Raw genomic sequence first — 16712 nt, 5'->3', positions numbered from 1 at the left:
AAGCTTTATATACAGATTCAAAAAGCACTGTTCGTTGATATTGACTCCCGTAGTTTCCATTCCACTTCTGCATCCTCTGTGTAGATTTTCCTTTCCAGAGGGACCAGAGCTGCTTCTACTTACAAAATGGAGTAGATACTTGAATGGATCTTTGGTTTTATGCAGGTCATTGTAAGGGAGGGAGGGCAAGGCAGTCCTTCCAGGGCAAAGGATTGGCACAGAAAAAGAAGGAGAATGCAGTGGAGAGTATAAAGTTCTCATTTGGCCTTGAGTTCGGAGGTGAATTGAGAAAGTAGGGATTATCAGATTGGTGGGGACCTGAAATACCAAGAATTTTGACCATACATGGTAGGTTTAATTGACCATTTTACAGAGGGGTAAGCATGACCAGAATAGTATGTTAGGAAGATTGATCTTGTTGGATGTGAGTACTTAGTGATTTAGGGAAACATAAATTTCATTGTAATAATCCAAACGTGAGTTAACAAAGGCTTAACTGTAATGAAAGAATGCAAGAGAAATCTTGAAAAGGAAATTGACCAAATTTGAGACAAAAATGACAGGATATAAGGAAGCAATGAGGAAGGAGTTGCATATGATTCTGTGCTTTTGAGGCTGGCTGATTACTGAACTATGAGAACAATGGTACCTTGATCAGTTTTTGTTGAGGTAGATATCTAGGTGGAACAGGCAGCTGGAAATAGCATCTGGGTCATGGGAGAAAAAAATCAAATCTGTATCATAGTGTGGGTGTGTGTGGGGAGGGGCTTCCCTAGGGAATAGCAACTAAATAGGAAGGAAATGAAGATAGGAAAAAACAGTACCAGTGCAATGCTGGTCATGGAGGAGAGTTTCAAGAAAAGGCAATCTAGAGAGGTAGAGCACAGCATCCAGAGTCTGGTTCAAATCCTGACTTGCTGTGAAAATTCAGGGCTGTTTTCTGATGGTGACAACATGTAGCTCAAGGTGAACCCTATGCATTTCAGGACCTCACTGCATCCTTAGAAAGGACAATTGAGAAATACACCCAGTTTCCATTCTAATTTATAATGCAGAGGTATTGAGTAAGATAGTCTATCTAGTACATATGTAAATACATTAGAACTGGGCTCATTTAAATGGATGTGGATGGGGCAGTCTGAGGTGGAGAATTCAGAATTAGAGATTATAGTACTATAAGCTTTTGAATTAGATTTCTTCAATGGTTGTGACTCTTAGGTTTCCTTTTTTAATTTATAAAGGAGAACAAGTAGAAGACCATTCTGAGTAATGTAGTTGTCTTCAGTTGATAATTAAGTCACGTAGATTATTATTCTTAGGTCCTCAAGAGCTCTTCAGAAATCTTAATAGAAACCATGTTATAAATGGTAGTTAGGTTTCCAGCCTAGGACTTTAAAAAGAATAGCTTTTCATGTTTGCACTACCTGAAAGGTTTATAGGTGGAATGGTAAAGAGGACCAGAACAGGATTTCCTTGCTTGTTCCTTACAGTCTAAGTCTAGTCTAAGGCTTCTCCTGTAATTCAAGACTGCTCCCTGCAGTTGGGAAGGTTAGGTGTTACACAACTCTAAGGACTCCGTTGGCATTCTTTGTAGTAATGGTGCCCACACAGTTTTGTGCTTCCAAGACTTGTGTGGTGGCCTTAAGGTAGTAATTGAAAGGGGGAATTAAGAAAAATTTTTTTAAATACAACTATCAAATAATTCAGTTTTTAATTGAGAGTCATTTGCCTTGTAAGTTCAGTCTGGTTCAAATCTTGACTTGCTTTATAAATTCAGCATAAATATAAAACTGACTGTTTTCCAGCAAAGTTCCACAGGGTTTGAGTATAAAACATTTGGCTAGATGGGGTTTAAAATGGTAGTAAAAACACTCCTTCAGGATGTTTTGTATTACAATAAAGCCTCATAGTTGATGTAGGTCCACATACTTTTTAAAAGCACACTGAATTGATTTATGCCAAATATGGTCACAGGGCTAATTTGTAAGCCTTATACCTGTATTGATTTACAGTGGGTACTTACTTGGAGTCTGATCAACAGTCTCTTGACAAGTCATTTCAGTTGGAATGTACCATAATTTAATTGAATCTAGTGTGCATCGGTTGTGAGATTGTTAAAAAACATTTTAAAAAAGATTTTATTTATTTGAGAGAAAGAGAAAGTGAGAAAGTGCGCATGTGAGCACAAAGGGAGAGGGAGAAGCAGACTCCCCACTGATCAGAGAACCCAAAGCAGGGCTTCTTCCCAGAACCCTGGGGTCATGACCTGAGCTGAAGGCAGACAACTAACTGAGCTGCCTGAGCACACCAGTGAGTGTCTTCATGTATTATTAAGGAAGAAATCATACTGTGAAGTAAGCTCTGCCACAGTTTTTTAATTACTTAAAATTTTTATTTTACATTTTTTCCCTTCAGTCTGGTAGTCTATGACAGCTCTTATTTGACATTTTTTAGATTCAGAAAACATTTTTCATAAATTGTTATTTTTTTAAAGTAATATCTACATCCAAGATGGAGCTTGAACTCATGACCATGATCAGGAGCTACATGTTCTTTTTTTTTTAAGATTTTATTCATGGGGTGGCTGGGTGGTTGAGCATCTGCCTTTGGCTCAGGGGTGATCCTGAGGTCCTGGGATTGAGTCCCGTATTGGGCTCCCTGCAGGTAGCCCGCTTCTTCCTCTTTCTCTCTCCTTGTCTCTCATGAATGAATAAATAAAATCTTAAAAAAAAAATAAGTTTTATTTGTGAGAGAGAGAGCATGTGCGCACATACAAGTGTGTGCATGAGTGAGCAAGCATGAGCTGATTGAGGGGTAGAAGGAGAAGGAGAAGCAGACTCCCTGCTGAGCAGGGAACCTGATGCAGCACTGGATCCCAAGACCCTGAGATCATGAGCTGAGCCGTAGTCTGACGCTTCACCCAGATGCTCCATGAGTCACATACTCTTCTGACTGAGCCAGTCAGGTGCCCATTATTTTACATTTTTAAAAAAGTTCCTTTAAACTTATTTAGCAAATAAGTCTAATAGATTTTATTATATGATATATATTTTATATATATGTTACAGAGAAAATAGAAGTGAAATAAATTGTTAAGATATTCCTCAGATTCCGACATATTATGTCTGACTCTTCTACATCATGAAGAATCTAGGATTATGGAAATTTCTTTCCTCCTTCCTCTCCCTATCAGTGTAGGGTCATGTCATTAAGGGTATTAATGATGAAATGTTTCTTGGGGGAATGCTCCATTGTTTTCTCATCAATTTAAAATTCAAGATTTGGTGCTTCTGAAATTTTCAAAAGCAGTCTAAATTGTTTAATTTTTCCCTCTTAAGTACTTGGGGCTACTGCATGTGGCCACATGTGGGTTGTGCATTGTCCAGTCTCAGCAGGAAACTCTAACAAAGTTTATCTGCATTTGGTTCTTTTCCTCAAGTTCTGTAAAGCACTTAGAATCATTTATTTGATGATGAAAACTTACTTCACTAATATCCCATTGCTGTATTTTCTTTCTTTTCTATTATATATATTACATATCATTTCAATTTAGAATTATTTTATAATCTTTTTGAAGACATTTTAAGCAGCAGTTTTAAAAATCAGATACTAGCAACAATACAGCTGAAAGGATGATAATATGAATGGTTATGATGACCAAATTTATTCCAGACAATGACAACTTCCTTTGAGCTAAGAGCAGTTGTAACAGGATACTAATTAAGATGTATTCTAATTTCAGAGAGGTTAAAATGTGCAAAACCATGTGTCTTAAGTGTTTTTTTTTTTTTTTTTTTTTTTTTTTGAATCACCAGTTGCTTAAGAGGTGGGGAGGGCACTAAGATCTCAGCTCTAGTCTGGTGTACAATCTTGAGGGGTCAGGTAGCAGAGAATCAGGGTTAAATTAGAGTATGGGCGTCTCCCTAGGATTGAATAACCTCCCTCAGGGTTGAAATAGGGCTAGAAATACCTTCCAGGAATGGGGACAGATAAATTATTTTTTATTTACTTTTATTTTTTCTGCACCCTGCTGAGTTTTTCTCCTTTTTCTCCTCCCCTCCCAGGGTAGACAAAATAATAGCTGATTATGGGCATTAACATATTTTTATTTTGCCTTTTCTGCATTTTTGACTAATTTCTGGTTAATATTTTTATGCAATCTCTACACCCACAACCGCAAGATCAAGAGTTGAATGCTCTACCAACTGAGCCAGCTAGGCACCCTGAAGCATTTTTTTTTTCTAGTTAATTATTTTTAGATCTTCTAAATAGAAATAAGAGTCAGGGTAATGTGACTTTATCTTGGAGATATTTACAATATATTTATAATATTTATAGTATTTCTCATTTTTAAGCTCTGATGTCTTTTCCCCCCCAGCTTTACTGAGATATAATTGACACATTATATTGTCTAGGTTTAAAACATGTAGTGTGTTGGTTTGATATGTTTATATTTTGCAAAATGATTACCAGCATAGCATAAAACTAATACCTCATTCCATCACATACTATTTCTTTCTTGTGAGAATATTTAAGATCTAATCTCTTAGCAGCTTTCAAGTGTATAATATGGTATTATGAGTTGTAATCACCTTGCTGTACATTAGATCCCCAGAAGTGGAACTTTGTATCCTTGGACCACATATCTCCCTATTTTTATTTTCCCTGCCTCCCAGCCCTTGGTGACTGCCACTCTGTACTCTATTTCTCTGAGTATGGTGTTTTTAGATTCCATATAGAAGTAATACCCTACACTATTTGTCTTTTCCTGTCTGACTTATTTCGCTTTAAGCTCTGATATATATTTTTTTTAATATTTTATTTATTTATGATAGACATAGAGAGAGAGAGAGAGGCAGAGACACAGGCAGAGGGAGAGACAGGCTCCATGCCGGGAGCCTGATGTGGGACTTGATCCCGGGGCTCCAGGTTCCCGCCCTGGGCCAAAGACAGGCGCTAAACTGCTGAGCCACCCAGGGATCCCCTAAGCTCTGATATTTTAAAATGGCTTTTGAAAGGTCACTTAGGAAATTTATTACTGAGTTATTTTAACTTGATGGTTCAAGATAAATTTTTTTTAAAAGAATCACTAGTGTGTAAACATGCTAAACAAAGTGGGGAGAGTTGTAGCAGAAACTATAAGATAGAAAGGGAGGATGCCTATTTTAAGAATCTTTCATATACCTCCTGGTGATTAGAGAGCCATTGCAAGGGAATAATATAAATTAAAATGTAAATCTGTTACTCTTCATTTACTCCCTATTGCTCAATGGCTAATGAAGAAGATCCTTAATTTGGTCCCTGGTGCCCTGCATGGTGTGTTCCCACCTATCTGATCAGCTTCATCTTAGACCATGCCCCCTTTCCCCAGATAAACATAAGAAGACGGTGAATTGAAATGTAAGGTGGATTTATAAATTTCACTTTGCCTGTTACACCGTTATGAACAGGGATTAAAAAATCCCATTCTGGTGGCTCTAGTTAAGAGGAGCCAGGGAATAAGTAAAAAAACTCTAGCTAGACTTTCTGGATCGGAATTCTGCATTTACTCTTGATTAATTGTATGGAGATATTTTTCTCTTTAACAGGTTTCTCCACATATAAAAATCTATTGTAAAAATACGGAAAATAATGGCAGCGGAAACACAGACACTGAACTTTGGGCCTGAATGGTGAGTTTTCACAATCTCATCCTGTTTAATATTGGATATAGTACTAGTATAGTAGTAAGGTATTTGTACAGATGTTGGGTGGTTTATAAATGTACATGTTTTTGAGACTTTGATTTATCCTAGTTGAAAACAGTGTAGCTTGTCTAGGAATAAATTACATTTGGTTAATGACTGCATTCTGTTTTTAAAACTTTCTTGATCTGGCCATGTAATGATAATGGGATTTTCTTGGTCTGGTTTTGCAATGATAATGGACTCCTTGCAGTCCCACCACCCTAGCAAATTATTTGCTTTTTCTTTTGAGCCCTTGTCTAGGTGCATATAAAATTTTTCATAAAATTGTAACATTTTTATCTGTATTTGTTTTCTGCTACAATACTGTTTTGTGAGTGCTGTTCATAGACTTGTTTGAAAACATAGTTTTTATTGAATTACTATTTGAGTTTTATTTTATTGATGGGCCAGGGAGGTGGTCCAGAATTATACTGGCTATTAACTGTAGCCCATCTAAGATTGATATAGCATTTGCCATAATAACAATTAATTGACCTTTGAGTCTCTTACAGATGTGTTTGGACCCTGAATATGGAATTCTCATGGAATTTTGAGATCCATCACATTGTAGTGTGACTTTCCCCCCCTCTTCTTTTCCCCCCAATGTTGGTGATTGAAGATCCTCTCATCAGTGGCATGAATAGTTGTTTTTTCTATTCAAATCTTGAGCCAGAGGCAGTGTATATAAAGTGGATAAATTGGAATGGTATCGTAAACATTCTTGATTGTTCAGGTGAAATATGATTCAGACTTCTGTAGTAACTCACTGCTTGAGGACACTTACTAACTTATTTTATGCATTTATTTTTATATGTAATTCCTAAATTTTCTTGGCCCCTTATAGCTAGCATTTGGAGACTGAGGAGAAATCACTACTTGAAGTTCTAAGAACTGATGCAGCTTCTCTACTTTGAGAATTTATTTTGGAAACATTGACTTAATTAATGCTGTACTTATTTGAGGTCTTAGTTTGTATTTTAAAAACAATTTTATTACCATATCTATATATGTTTCTAAAGAAATTAAGAGATTACAAGTAAGCCAGAGGAAGGTAACATCACCATAATTTTACAGTCCATGATAACCACTGTAAATAGGTTAGTTTATTTTTCCAGGTGGTTTTATGTATGCTTATTTGTATATATGTACATTATTTTCACAAAAACGGGATCATACTGTACATTCAGCTTTGTAACCGGCTTTTAAAGAATAACCACATGAAAAGTATCTTTTTTTAATCAATAAATGTTTTCTATTATCTGAAATGGTGGCATTGTATGATGTACCATTGTTTATTTAACTAGTCTAGATGTAGCATATATAGGCTGTTTTCAGCTTTTCATTATAATGAAAATATTTTTGATGAAATTCTTTATTCACAACTTAATAACTTTCTTTATAAGGTGGTTTTAAATCCATATAGCTCACTTTGTAAATCATTTTGTGTGTAACTCTTCTGCCTTTATCTAGAATTTGTAACTGCTTCTTTTGTATTTACACACTTTCTTTCATTGTAAAAAACATGATTAAAATTGTCAGCTAATTTAAAGAAGTTGCCCCCTTCCCCCACCTCACCCTTTAAGAAAAAGAGACAACACCAGGAACTTAGCTTGAACCAAAAAAAAAAAAAAAAAAAAAAAAAAAAAAAAAAAAAACACAAAAAACCCTGCTGGAGATGTTCTAGAGTCAGAACACATTTAGCTTGATGTCCTATACCATAGATTGGTAAACTGTGACCCGTGGGACTATAAATAAAGTTTTTATAAGTGCAATTTTATTGAACACAGCCACACCCATTTTTTCCCCATATTACCTGGCTGCTTTCATACTATAGTGGCAAGGGAGTAGTTACAACAGAGGCCATCTGGCTCAAAAAGCTTAAATATTTACTCTCTGGCCTTCTACAGAGAAGTTTTTTGGCCCCTGCCCTAAACCATGGGTTCCCAGTCATTTCAGTGTGTCAATGACCCAGTCTATCAATAGCGCCGTACATTTTTTCATTGGTACGCTGAAGTTTTTTGTTTGATCAGTCCAAGTTTTGTACAAAATTTGAATTGGAGTAACTTTATTAGAGAACATTTACTAGTCCCATGCTTAAACAAAACAGTAGCTTTACCTAATTCTTACCAACTTCAGGCATTTTTAGAGCTTAGGAGCCTTCCCATGGTCATCTGAAGTGCCGTTAAACTGAGGAGTGGAGGTCTAAGTAGGCACACTATCTGTTTGGTATCATCTATCAAATTTTTTTCTGGCAAAGGGAATATATGAGACCTTTAAGTAATTCAGATAATCCTGAACTAGAAAGCTGCAGTGTGAATAGAAGCTGCTGTATTTCTCTGCATGTAACATTACATTCATTGTGGAGCTTGAGGTAAGGGACTGTGTCTGGAATACTTGAGAATCAAAGTTTAGAGTGATTGCATTCCGTCAGGGTGTAACTCTGAACCATAGAGAAACATTTAGTGATACTTTATTCTATTTATTAAGATCATTATTTTTATTATGATGTTAGACAAATGTTCAATAAGAGATGAATGGAATGAAGAGATTTACTGGTACTTGGGACAGTAGTAAAGTTGGGAGAGTGTTGAAAATTGTGGTAAAGACAGACCATGAATGACCATATAAGTGGACTTTTTAAGGTAGGTCTGTGAAAGCATTAGATCTTAGCTCATTTCTATGTTTAGAATAAAGAAATGTATTATATAATCACCAATTTTAAAAAGTGTGATAGATTTAACAGAGGAGTAAATAGTTTTTAGGAATAAGACAATAGTTTGTTTTTTTTTAAAGATTTTATTTATTCATGAGATACACAGAGAGAGAGAGAGAGAGGCAGAGACATACACAGAGGGAGAAGTGGGCTCCATGCAGGGAGCCCAATGTGGGACTCCATCCCTGGACTCCAGGATCATGCCCTGAGAGGAAGGCAGATGCTTAACCGCTGAGCCACCCAGGTGTCCCCAAAGCAATAGTCTTTACTCAAATGTTACCATCTTACACCTCTCTTGACTATCTATACAATACCTTCCCCTTATTCCCTGCCTCCCTTCTCTGATTAATTTTTTCATCATGGTCTATATCCAAATAGAACATGGCATTTGAACATGGCACATATCCAATAGAACATTTTACTCACTTATTCTCTTTATTATTTCTATCCCATCCTCCAGTTCCCACTAGACTGTGAGCTCCACTGAGGGCAGGTCCTTTGGTCTCGATTTTTGTACAATTTATTCACTGCTGTATCTCCAGTTCCTTCATTATAGTAGGTACTCAATAAATATTTGTTCAATGAGTGAATGAATTTTTGGAAAGTAAAGTTGATTTTAATGTTTTGTTGTTATAAATATGTGTGTACATCCTTGAACCGTTTTGTTTGTACTGCTGTTTATTTATTTTGGAATAATTCCTTGGAAGTGGAGTTATTAAATCAAAAATTTCATTTTTAAGTCTTTGGATGATGTATGTTATGGACAGATTGACTACCAGAAGGATTGTGTGAATTTAATTCCCATTCCCTGCCTGTTTACCTCACCCTTGACAAAACACTAAGTACTACCTTAAGAAAAACAATTTTTGTTTTGTTTTGTTTTAAATCTGGTAGATTCAGGTTTTTTGGAATTTTTTATTTCACTAACAGAGTAATTCATACTTATTCTGGGAAACCTTGGAGGAAACAGTAGTACAAAAAGAAAAATATCTAAGTTATCCTTAATTTTACCATCCAAAGAACCATTGCTAACATTTTGGGTTGTATCCTCCTATTCTTTTCTTTTTTTTGCAAATGTTTGTATGTATATTTAAAGACATTTTGAAAAAACCAAGTTCATTATTACAGTTTTATTTGGGGATTTTTTTTTCTTTGAGGATTATAAACGGATAAATGTAGATGATAAAGGAATTTGGCATAGGGGGAATAATTGCAGATATTTACCTGGCTTTATGGGGAAGGAACCAACGAATCTCCTTTAGCTTTTCTTCTATCCCATCTCCATGGCCTTAGGGAAGTTTTCTCAGGTCTTTACTGGCAAGAAAGTGAGGCACCTCTTTACCCCAAAGCACTTTGTTTATACTTATGTGAAAGTAGCTACATCTTTGTGTTGTGTGTCTGTGTTTACTCAGAAAAGAACAAAAGAAAGGCATTGTATTTCTCAATTTTGGTAAGCCCATTGTTTACCTTAGCTTGCCGAACATAGGCACTTAGTAGTAAATGTTGGATGAAGGCATTTGAGTCTTATGGGGTGGGCGAAATGAGGGCAAAGAAGGAAAACTTGACATTGCTAGATTACTAGTATCATCTTTGTGGGCTTGTGGGTAAAATGAGCAAAATTCTGGAGAATGGAATGCATTATTCATCCCAGTTTTCAAAAAGAGTGAAAGACATCTGTGTGGTCTGGAGGGATAAATAATTCAATATTATTGAGAGGTATATTTTAGAAGAGAGTATTAAGATTTGCTTAGAAAACATTTCTCATGTGCCTCCTATGTTCTGTGTCTTGTGTTAGGTTCTGAGGCAACAAGGTTGAAATGACCTGGTACCTGCTTTTGAATGATGTAGTGAGGAAGCTGACACTAAATAATTTCACTATAATATCAATGTGTAAAGGAAGTGTAGTGAAGTATAGGATATTGAGCTACTTATTTGATGTCTGTAGATCTCTCATCCTTCATACTTTTCCAAAACTGAGCTCATGAGTTTTACTGTTTTTATTAATTTATTCATTCATGAGAGACACAGAGAGAGGCAGAGACTTAGGCAGAGGGGGAGAAGCAGGCTCCCCATAGGGAGCCTGATACAGGACTGGATCCTCTATCCCAGGACCACGCCCTGAGCCGAAGGCAGACACTCAACAGCTGAGCCACCCAGGCGTCCCGAGTTTTACTGTTTTAAATTTCTTCTTTTGTTTAATATTAAATACCACAGTCTGCCATTAGCTCAAGCTCGAAGTCTTGGAGTTACCCTGGGTATTTCTTTTACTTCTATATCTCTACATCTAGTCCATCACAGTGCTGTGTCAGCTTCATCTCCAACATATCTCTTGAATCTGTTAATTTCTCTCCACCTGCATTGCTGTCACCCTAATATAAGTATGATTACAGGAGTGGCCTAATGTTTTCTGGCTTCCATTCTTCTCATTGTTCTTCCTATAGTAATCTTAAAATATAAATTGGGTCAGGTTTTTCTCCAAAATCCTTTAGTAACTGTATGTCTGTACTGTTTATTAGCTTTTTCTTCCCCTAGCCAGTTAACTCCGTTAAGGCTCAGCAGGTACTTGTGTGTAGCCAAGATCTTGAGGATTTCTCTTTCTCCTCTTTTCCCCTTATTCTCTTTCCAGCTACGCCCCATCCTCCTCATTCTGACTCTTCCTTCTCCTTCCACTTAACCTCTCTGCTCCCACAGCAGCCTTCCCCTCTCCCAAGTGAAAATGGCTTGAAAAAATATTCCTGATAGCAGAAAGGACATGTATAAAGACAAAGGGGTAAGAAATGGCAAGTTTAAGAGAGGAATTCTGAGACATTGTCTTTAGTGTGAAATGTGTGAGAGATGAGCTTGGAGGCAGCTTTTTTTGCGTTAAGAAGCTCTTGATTTATTTGATTGTTATATGCCAATAAACAATTGTTAATCAGGGAACACCTTATTCAGGCTTGCATTTGAAATATGTTTGTAGTAGTGTGGAGGATGAACAGTGACTAGCTTATATCACTTAGGATGCTGTTGTAGCAGTCCAGGTAAGAAAGAAAAGTGTGGACAATAATGGGTTAGTTGATCCAGGGGATGGCTTAAGAAATTTAGGATCTAAAACTGGTAGGATGTGGTAATTGGGTATGGAAGATGGTAGAAGGTGAGGAGTAAAGGATGATTCCCAGATTTTTTTTTTTTAAGATTTTATTTATTTATTTATTCATAAGAGACAGAGGCAGAAACATAGGCAGAGGGAGAAGCAAGCTCCCTCTGGGGAGCCTGATGCAAAACTCGATCCCAGGATCCCAGGATTATGACCTCTGGTCAACCACTGAGCCACCCTGGTGTCCTTGATTCCAGACTTTTAATTCTGAGGTTGAGCAGATGGTGGTCTCCTTATTACCCACCTTAAGTTGATAAGGGGGGTTGGGATGAGTCAGCTGATGAGTAGGGTTTGGGACATGTTAAAGCTAAAGCTGTGGGGTCTCTAGGTGGTTGAATGTGGAAGTCTTAAACTCTAGGGAAGTCAGAGCTGGAATTGAGAATCAGGAGCTTACCCAGAAATGGTTTTTGACCCCTACATCTTCACATATCTACATTGACATTCCAAATTGCTTTCATAAGCTAAGTTTGGATTTGGGACAGTAATTAATATGTGAAGACCTTGGGGTATCATGGAGTTTTAGAAGGTCCTGCTAATGCTACCTGTCAGTTACTACTACTCATACTAGACCTAGGCCTCTTGTGTTAAACAGATCTCAGTATGACCATAAAGGTGAAGGTGACAAGGATAGGAAGCTGCCCCTTGGATTTGTGTGGGTTATTGATGAACTCTACTGGAGCAGTGGAGTTGTAGGGGAGAAGCCAGATTATGCTGGTGTGGTTTTGTTTGTTTCTTTTTTTTGCACTGGGTTTTGAAGTGACCTTGAAGTGCAGATGTGGAGATGGTTCTGAAATGAAGAGGAAAGATGAGCAATGATGCATAACTAGGGGGAATGCTGCATTACAGGAGTTTTAAACATATCACTATTAGATGTATTTAGAGACTAAGGGGAAAGCAAATAGGGATTGAATTTCTAGAAGAGAGAGTTGTATGGAGCAAGATCCAGGAGAGGTTAAAAATCACTGGTGGGAAAAAAAAATCACTGGTGGGTTTTTAGGGAGGGATATTACCCAAGTATGTTTTTAGCTTTTCCAGATATCTGTAGGTGGGGAGGGACTTGAAACAGGATTTGTCGATTATTGAGTAGAGCACAGTTCTCCTTATTCAGCCTATCTTAGTTTGAATTACTCTCAGTTTTCCTTGGTCTGTTCTTTTCACAATATCTGGAGGAATCTCTTGAGAATGCACTCCGGTTACGTTACTCTTAATAGATCTGGTGCCTATAAGAAGTATTTGGTGCTTGACATTGGACATTCAATCCTTGGGCAGCAGGACGTGGGGGTCCATTGGAAGGGAATCAGGGTCATGAGTGGATTTGAAACCTTATGAGGAACAGATGAAGAAATTAGTAATGTTGTGCCATGAGAAGGAAAAGTTATGAGACAGTGTGACTATTTGCCAGTACCCAAGTGATTTTCATTCCAAAAAGCACCTAGTTGTGCCCTCTAGTGGTAGAAACTATTGGCGAGCATATTGGTTTAGTTATAAGAAAGATATTTTAACAGAATTTTTTTCTAAAGATTTTATTTTTTAATTTATTTTAGACAGCGTGTGAGTAGGGGGGAGGGACAAAAGGAGAGTGAGAATGAGAGCTTCAGGCTGACTCCCCGCTGAGCATGCAACCCAATGTGGAGCTTCATCCTGCAACTCTCCGATCATGACCCCAGCCGAAATCAAGGGTTGGACACAATCAGCTGAACCACCTAAGCACCCCTAAATATTTTTAGTAAAAAACTATATATATTTTAAAATTAATGTTTGGCAGACTAAATGTTGGCTATTTTTTTTTTATTTTATTTATTATAGTCACACAGAGAGAGAGAGAAAGAGAGAGAGAGAGGCAGAGACACAGGCAGAGGGAGAAGCAGGCTCCATGCACCGGGAGCCTGATGTGGGATTCGATCCCGGGTCTCCAGGATCGCGCCCTGGGCCAAAGGCAGGCGCTGCCACTCAGGGATCCCAATGTTGGCTATTTTAAATAAAAATTTGAGATTTTATTCTTTTTAGTCATGAAAACTTAGGTTTGAGTCTTTGTTTTGCTGGCTGTAAATGCGGGCAAGTTGTGTAACCCTCGTCTGTTAATTGGGGTTGTTGTGAAGCTGAAATAAAATGAGGTACTGCATGTGTAAAATTCACAACCTCAGTTCTCAGTGGATATTAATTCCACTTCTTCAGGAAAAAAAGCCCAACTTTACATGAATTTGATGGAAAGCAGTTTCCTGGAAGGTTCATCAGCAGTGGTTGGATCACTTCTTCACGGGCATGTTTATTTGGTTGTCCCAACCTGTCTTACAGGACTTGAACTAAATGACTTCCAAGTCCAGGAATAACTGAAAAGAAAACAAAGATCAGTTATTAGCAATAAGCACTCCCAGCACCCAGATTATACTTTTAATATGCATTAGAGAGAATCAGGCTCCCTGGAGAAATGGCTAATTCCAAATCTGAAGCAAGAAATAATACAGGTTATGCCTGGAACATACTGATATATCAGGTAGAAAAGAAGCTGTTAAAGACCCTTAGGGTTGTGTCAGAAGGATTTAGGAGAGCCAGTCTGAATAGTCTCCCATTGGTCAAAGGTAAGACAATTTGCAGGGTACCTGGCCTGCTTGCTCAGTCAGTGGAGCATTTGACTCTTGATCTCAGGGTTGTGAGTTAGGTGTGGAGCCTACTTAAAAAAAAAAAAGAATTTGAATATTGTTAAGAATAATTGTTAAGAATAATTAGTTAAGAATAATTTAACTTTAATTAAAAATAATTTGTTACCATTGGAAGGTGCTAGTAAATTAAGTCCCTATTTTGAAAACCAATTGAAAAGAATCAAGACTTTTTTCTTTTTTCCTATATTAACTATACTATTGGGGAACAATACCAAAAAGTATAAGAGAGAAGCTTCTCCTTGTAGAAATACTCCAGCTAATAAATAAGGAATGATAGAATATAGTCACTTTGTAACCTTGTATTTATTAATGAATAAATTTAGGGACCTAGGCCTTGGTTATCAGAGACTGCTAGACTCAAAAAACCAATGAGGCAGTCTGTGCTTCCTGATGGCAAAACATAGAAGTCTTTCCAAATCTGATCAGGTCTTTATATCCAGTCACCAATGTCATTAATGCAGAGAGCAGAGAAACATGTTACACTATATAGCACAGAGATAAGAATCAGCAAAATCCAGACTAGAAAAAAATCCGTTATCTTTTAGAACATTCTGAAATATTTAAAAATGAAAAACGTTTCTTTAAAAATTCCCTCAAAAAATCTTGAAAGCAATTTCCTTCAAAAAATCTTTGAAAGCATATGATTTCCTTTGAAATAGAATCAGAGTAGGGTTAGATGGAGTGGTAGAAGTAGCAGGGTTGGCCATGGGTTATTGATTTGGGGGCTGGGTGAACAGTATGTGGAAGTTTGTTATGTAATTCTTGGTATTTTTATATATGTTCAAAATTGTCCATAAATGTTAAAAAAAAAAAGTGAGTAGAAAGATAAGATAGAAACACTGAAAAAAGACCCTATAGTCTTTTACTAATATGTCCTCCCGCCTTTTCTGGAATTCTGTTGTACATGTAAACACATTTTTATATTCATGTGTATATAATTTTTGGATAATATGCAAGTAATGCTCTTTTATTAGTTCATATTTTTAAAAGTGTATAGTGTAGATCATTCCCTTTTTTGCTTATGTGAATAAAGCTTAGCAATTTGGGGAATATATTTTATTTATTTATTTTTTAAAGATTTTATTTATTCATGAGAGACAGAGAGAGAGAGAGAGAGAGAGAGAGAGAGAGAGAGGGGCAGAGACACAGGCAGAGGGAGAACCAGGCTCCATACAGGGAGCCTGACCTGTGACTTGATCTGGGGACTCCAGGATCAGGCCCTGGGCCAAAGGCGGCGCTAAACCGCTGAGCCACCCAGGCTGCCTGGAGAGTGTATTTTAATGCTTCCGTTGAATTTTCCTTTAGGCTAAATCTGAAGTAAAGTATCTTAGTGCCTTTTATTCTTGATACTTACTATAGAACTTCAGGCAGCCCTCAGATAAGGAGTTATTGCTGATAGTTTTGCTATCTGCTGTTTGACACAGTGCTGCAGTGGGATCTTATTTTTGCCATTTTTTGCTGAGGTTGCCCTACCCTTTTTTTTTTTTTTTTAAATAAAAGCATCTTACAAATATTTCCCTTTCCCAAGTTCCATTCCTCTTGGAGTATATTTTTATTTTTTCCTAGCAGTAAATATGGCTCAAATTTTTTTCTTACACTTTCACCCTTCACTGCATTTTCAAATTCAGTACACTGATTCTTAGTTGCTTTCAGTAAAAATCATGAAATACTATAGGCATATAAAACTATAAAATTGTAGCATTTCTATACAGCATGAATGAGAAAATAAAACATTGCATTTAAAACACCCTTTATACTCTCCTTCCCTTTGCAGATAGAACCTTATCTTGAATTTTATATTTGTCAATTCATGTTTGTTTTTATACTTTTGCTATGCTTTATAGTGTTTTTAAACAGTATAAATTTATTTGCAGGTTTACATGTATATCTTTTTATAGGCTTCTATGTTTGCTTTTTCTTTTATTTAGAATACTTTGTTATTTAACAAATATTAATGTTTTATTAAATGTTAGCAGATCATTCTTTGAAGTGGTTGTTTCATTGCAATCCTACAGAAACTGCTTGAAAATTTCCATTGTTTTACATCCTTAACAACAATTGGTATTCCACATTTGTTAATTGGTACCGTCAGATTCATTAGTTCTTATTAATATGTGTGAAGTGATTCTTCAGTTTCGTTTTAATCATGTTACTTTTATGATTTCGAAAAAGTGTCCCCTCTTCACTCCCAGACTTCTCAGGAACATGCCATCATATTTTTTAAGTAAGGAATTGCCACAGGGTTGACACTTCATTTTTATATTTTATGTTTCTCCTATTCTAGGCTCCGAGCTCTATCCAGTGGTGGGAGTATCACGTCCCCTCCTCTTTCTCCAGCTTTGCCGAAGTATAAGTTAGCAGACTATCGTTATGGTCGAGAAGAAATGTTAGCACTTTTCCTTAAAGATAACAAGGTAAAAAAACAAAGTAAAGAATTTAGAATTATGAATGAGATTTCAGGATATGTATGGTGATGT

The 16712-nt window shown here is 36.7% G+C and overlaps 1 protein-coding gene across 7 annotated transcripts in view; it reads left to right on the top strand.

Annotated features, from left to right (window-relative positions):
• GIGYF2 (GRB10 interacting GYF protein 2) overlaps nt 1–16712 on the top strand; it is a 137509-nt gene that overhangs the window by 21621 nt on the left and 99176 nt on the right. For all 7 annotated transcript variants that reach the window (XM_055346008.1, XM_055346006.1, XM_055346005.1 and 4 more), the window contains exons 3-4: nt 5589–5672; nt 16520–16649. In XM_055346008.1, coding sequence (XP_055201983.1) covers nt 5632–5672; nt 16520–16649 — 171 coding nt within the window. In that variant the 5' untranslated portion in view covers nt 5589–5631. The remainder of the gene's footprint in view (nt 1–5588; nt 5673–16519; nt 16650–16712) is intronic.

This window comes from Nyctereutes procyonoides, unplaced genomic scaffold, assembly GCF_905146905.1.
Source record: "Nyctereutes procyonoides isolate TBG_1078 unplaced genomic scaffold, NYPRO_anot_genome, whole genome shotgun sequence".
Classification (NCBI taxonomy): Eukaryota; Metazoa; Chordata; class Mammalia; order Carnivora; family Canidae; genus Nyctereutes; species Nyctereutes procyonoides.
Note: the sequence above shows the minus strand (reverse complement) of the source record. Positions and strands in the feature narration are given on the sequence as shown.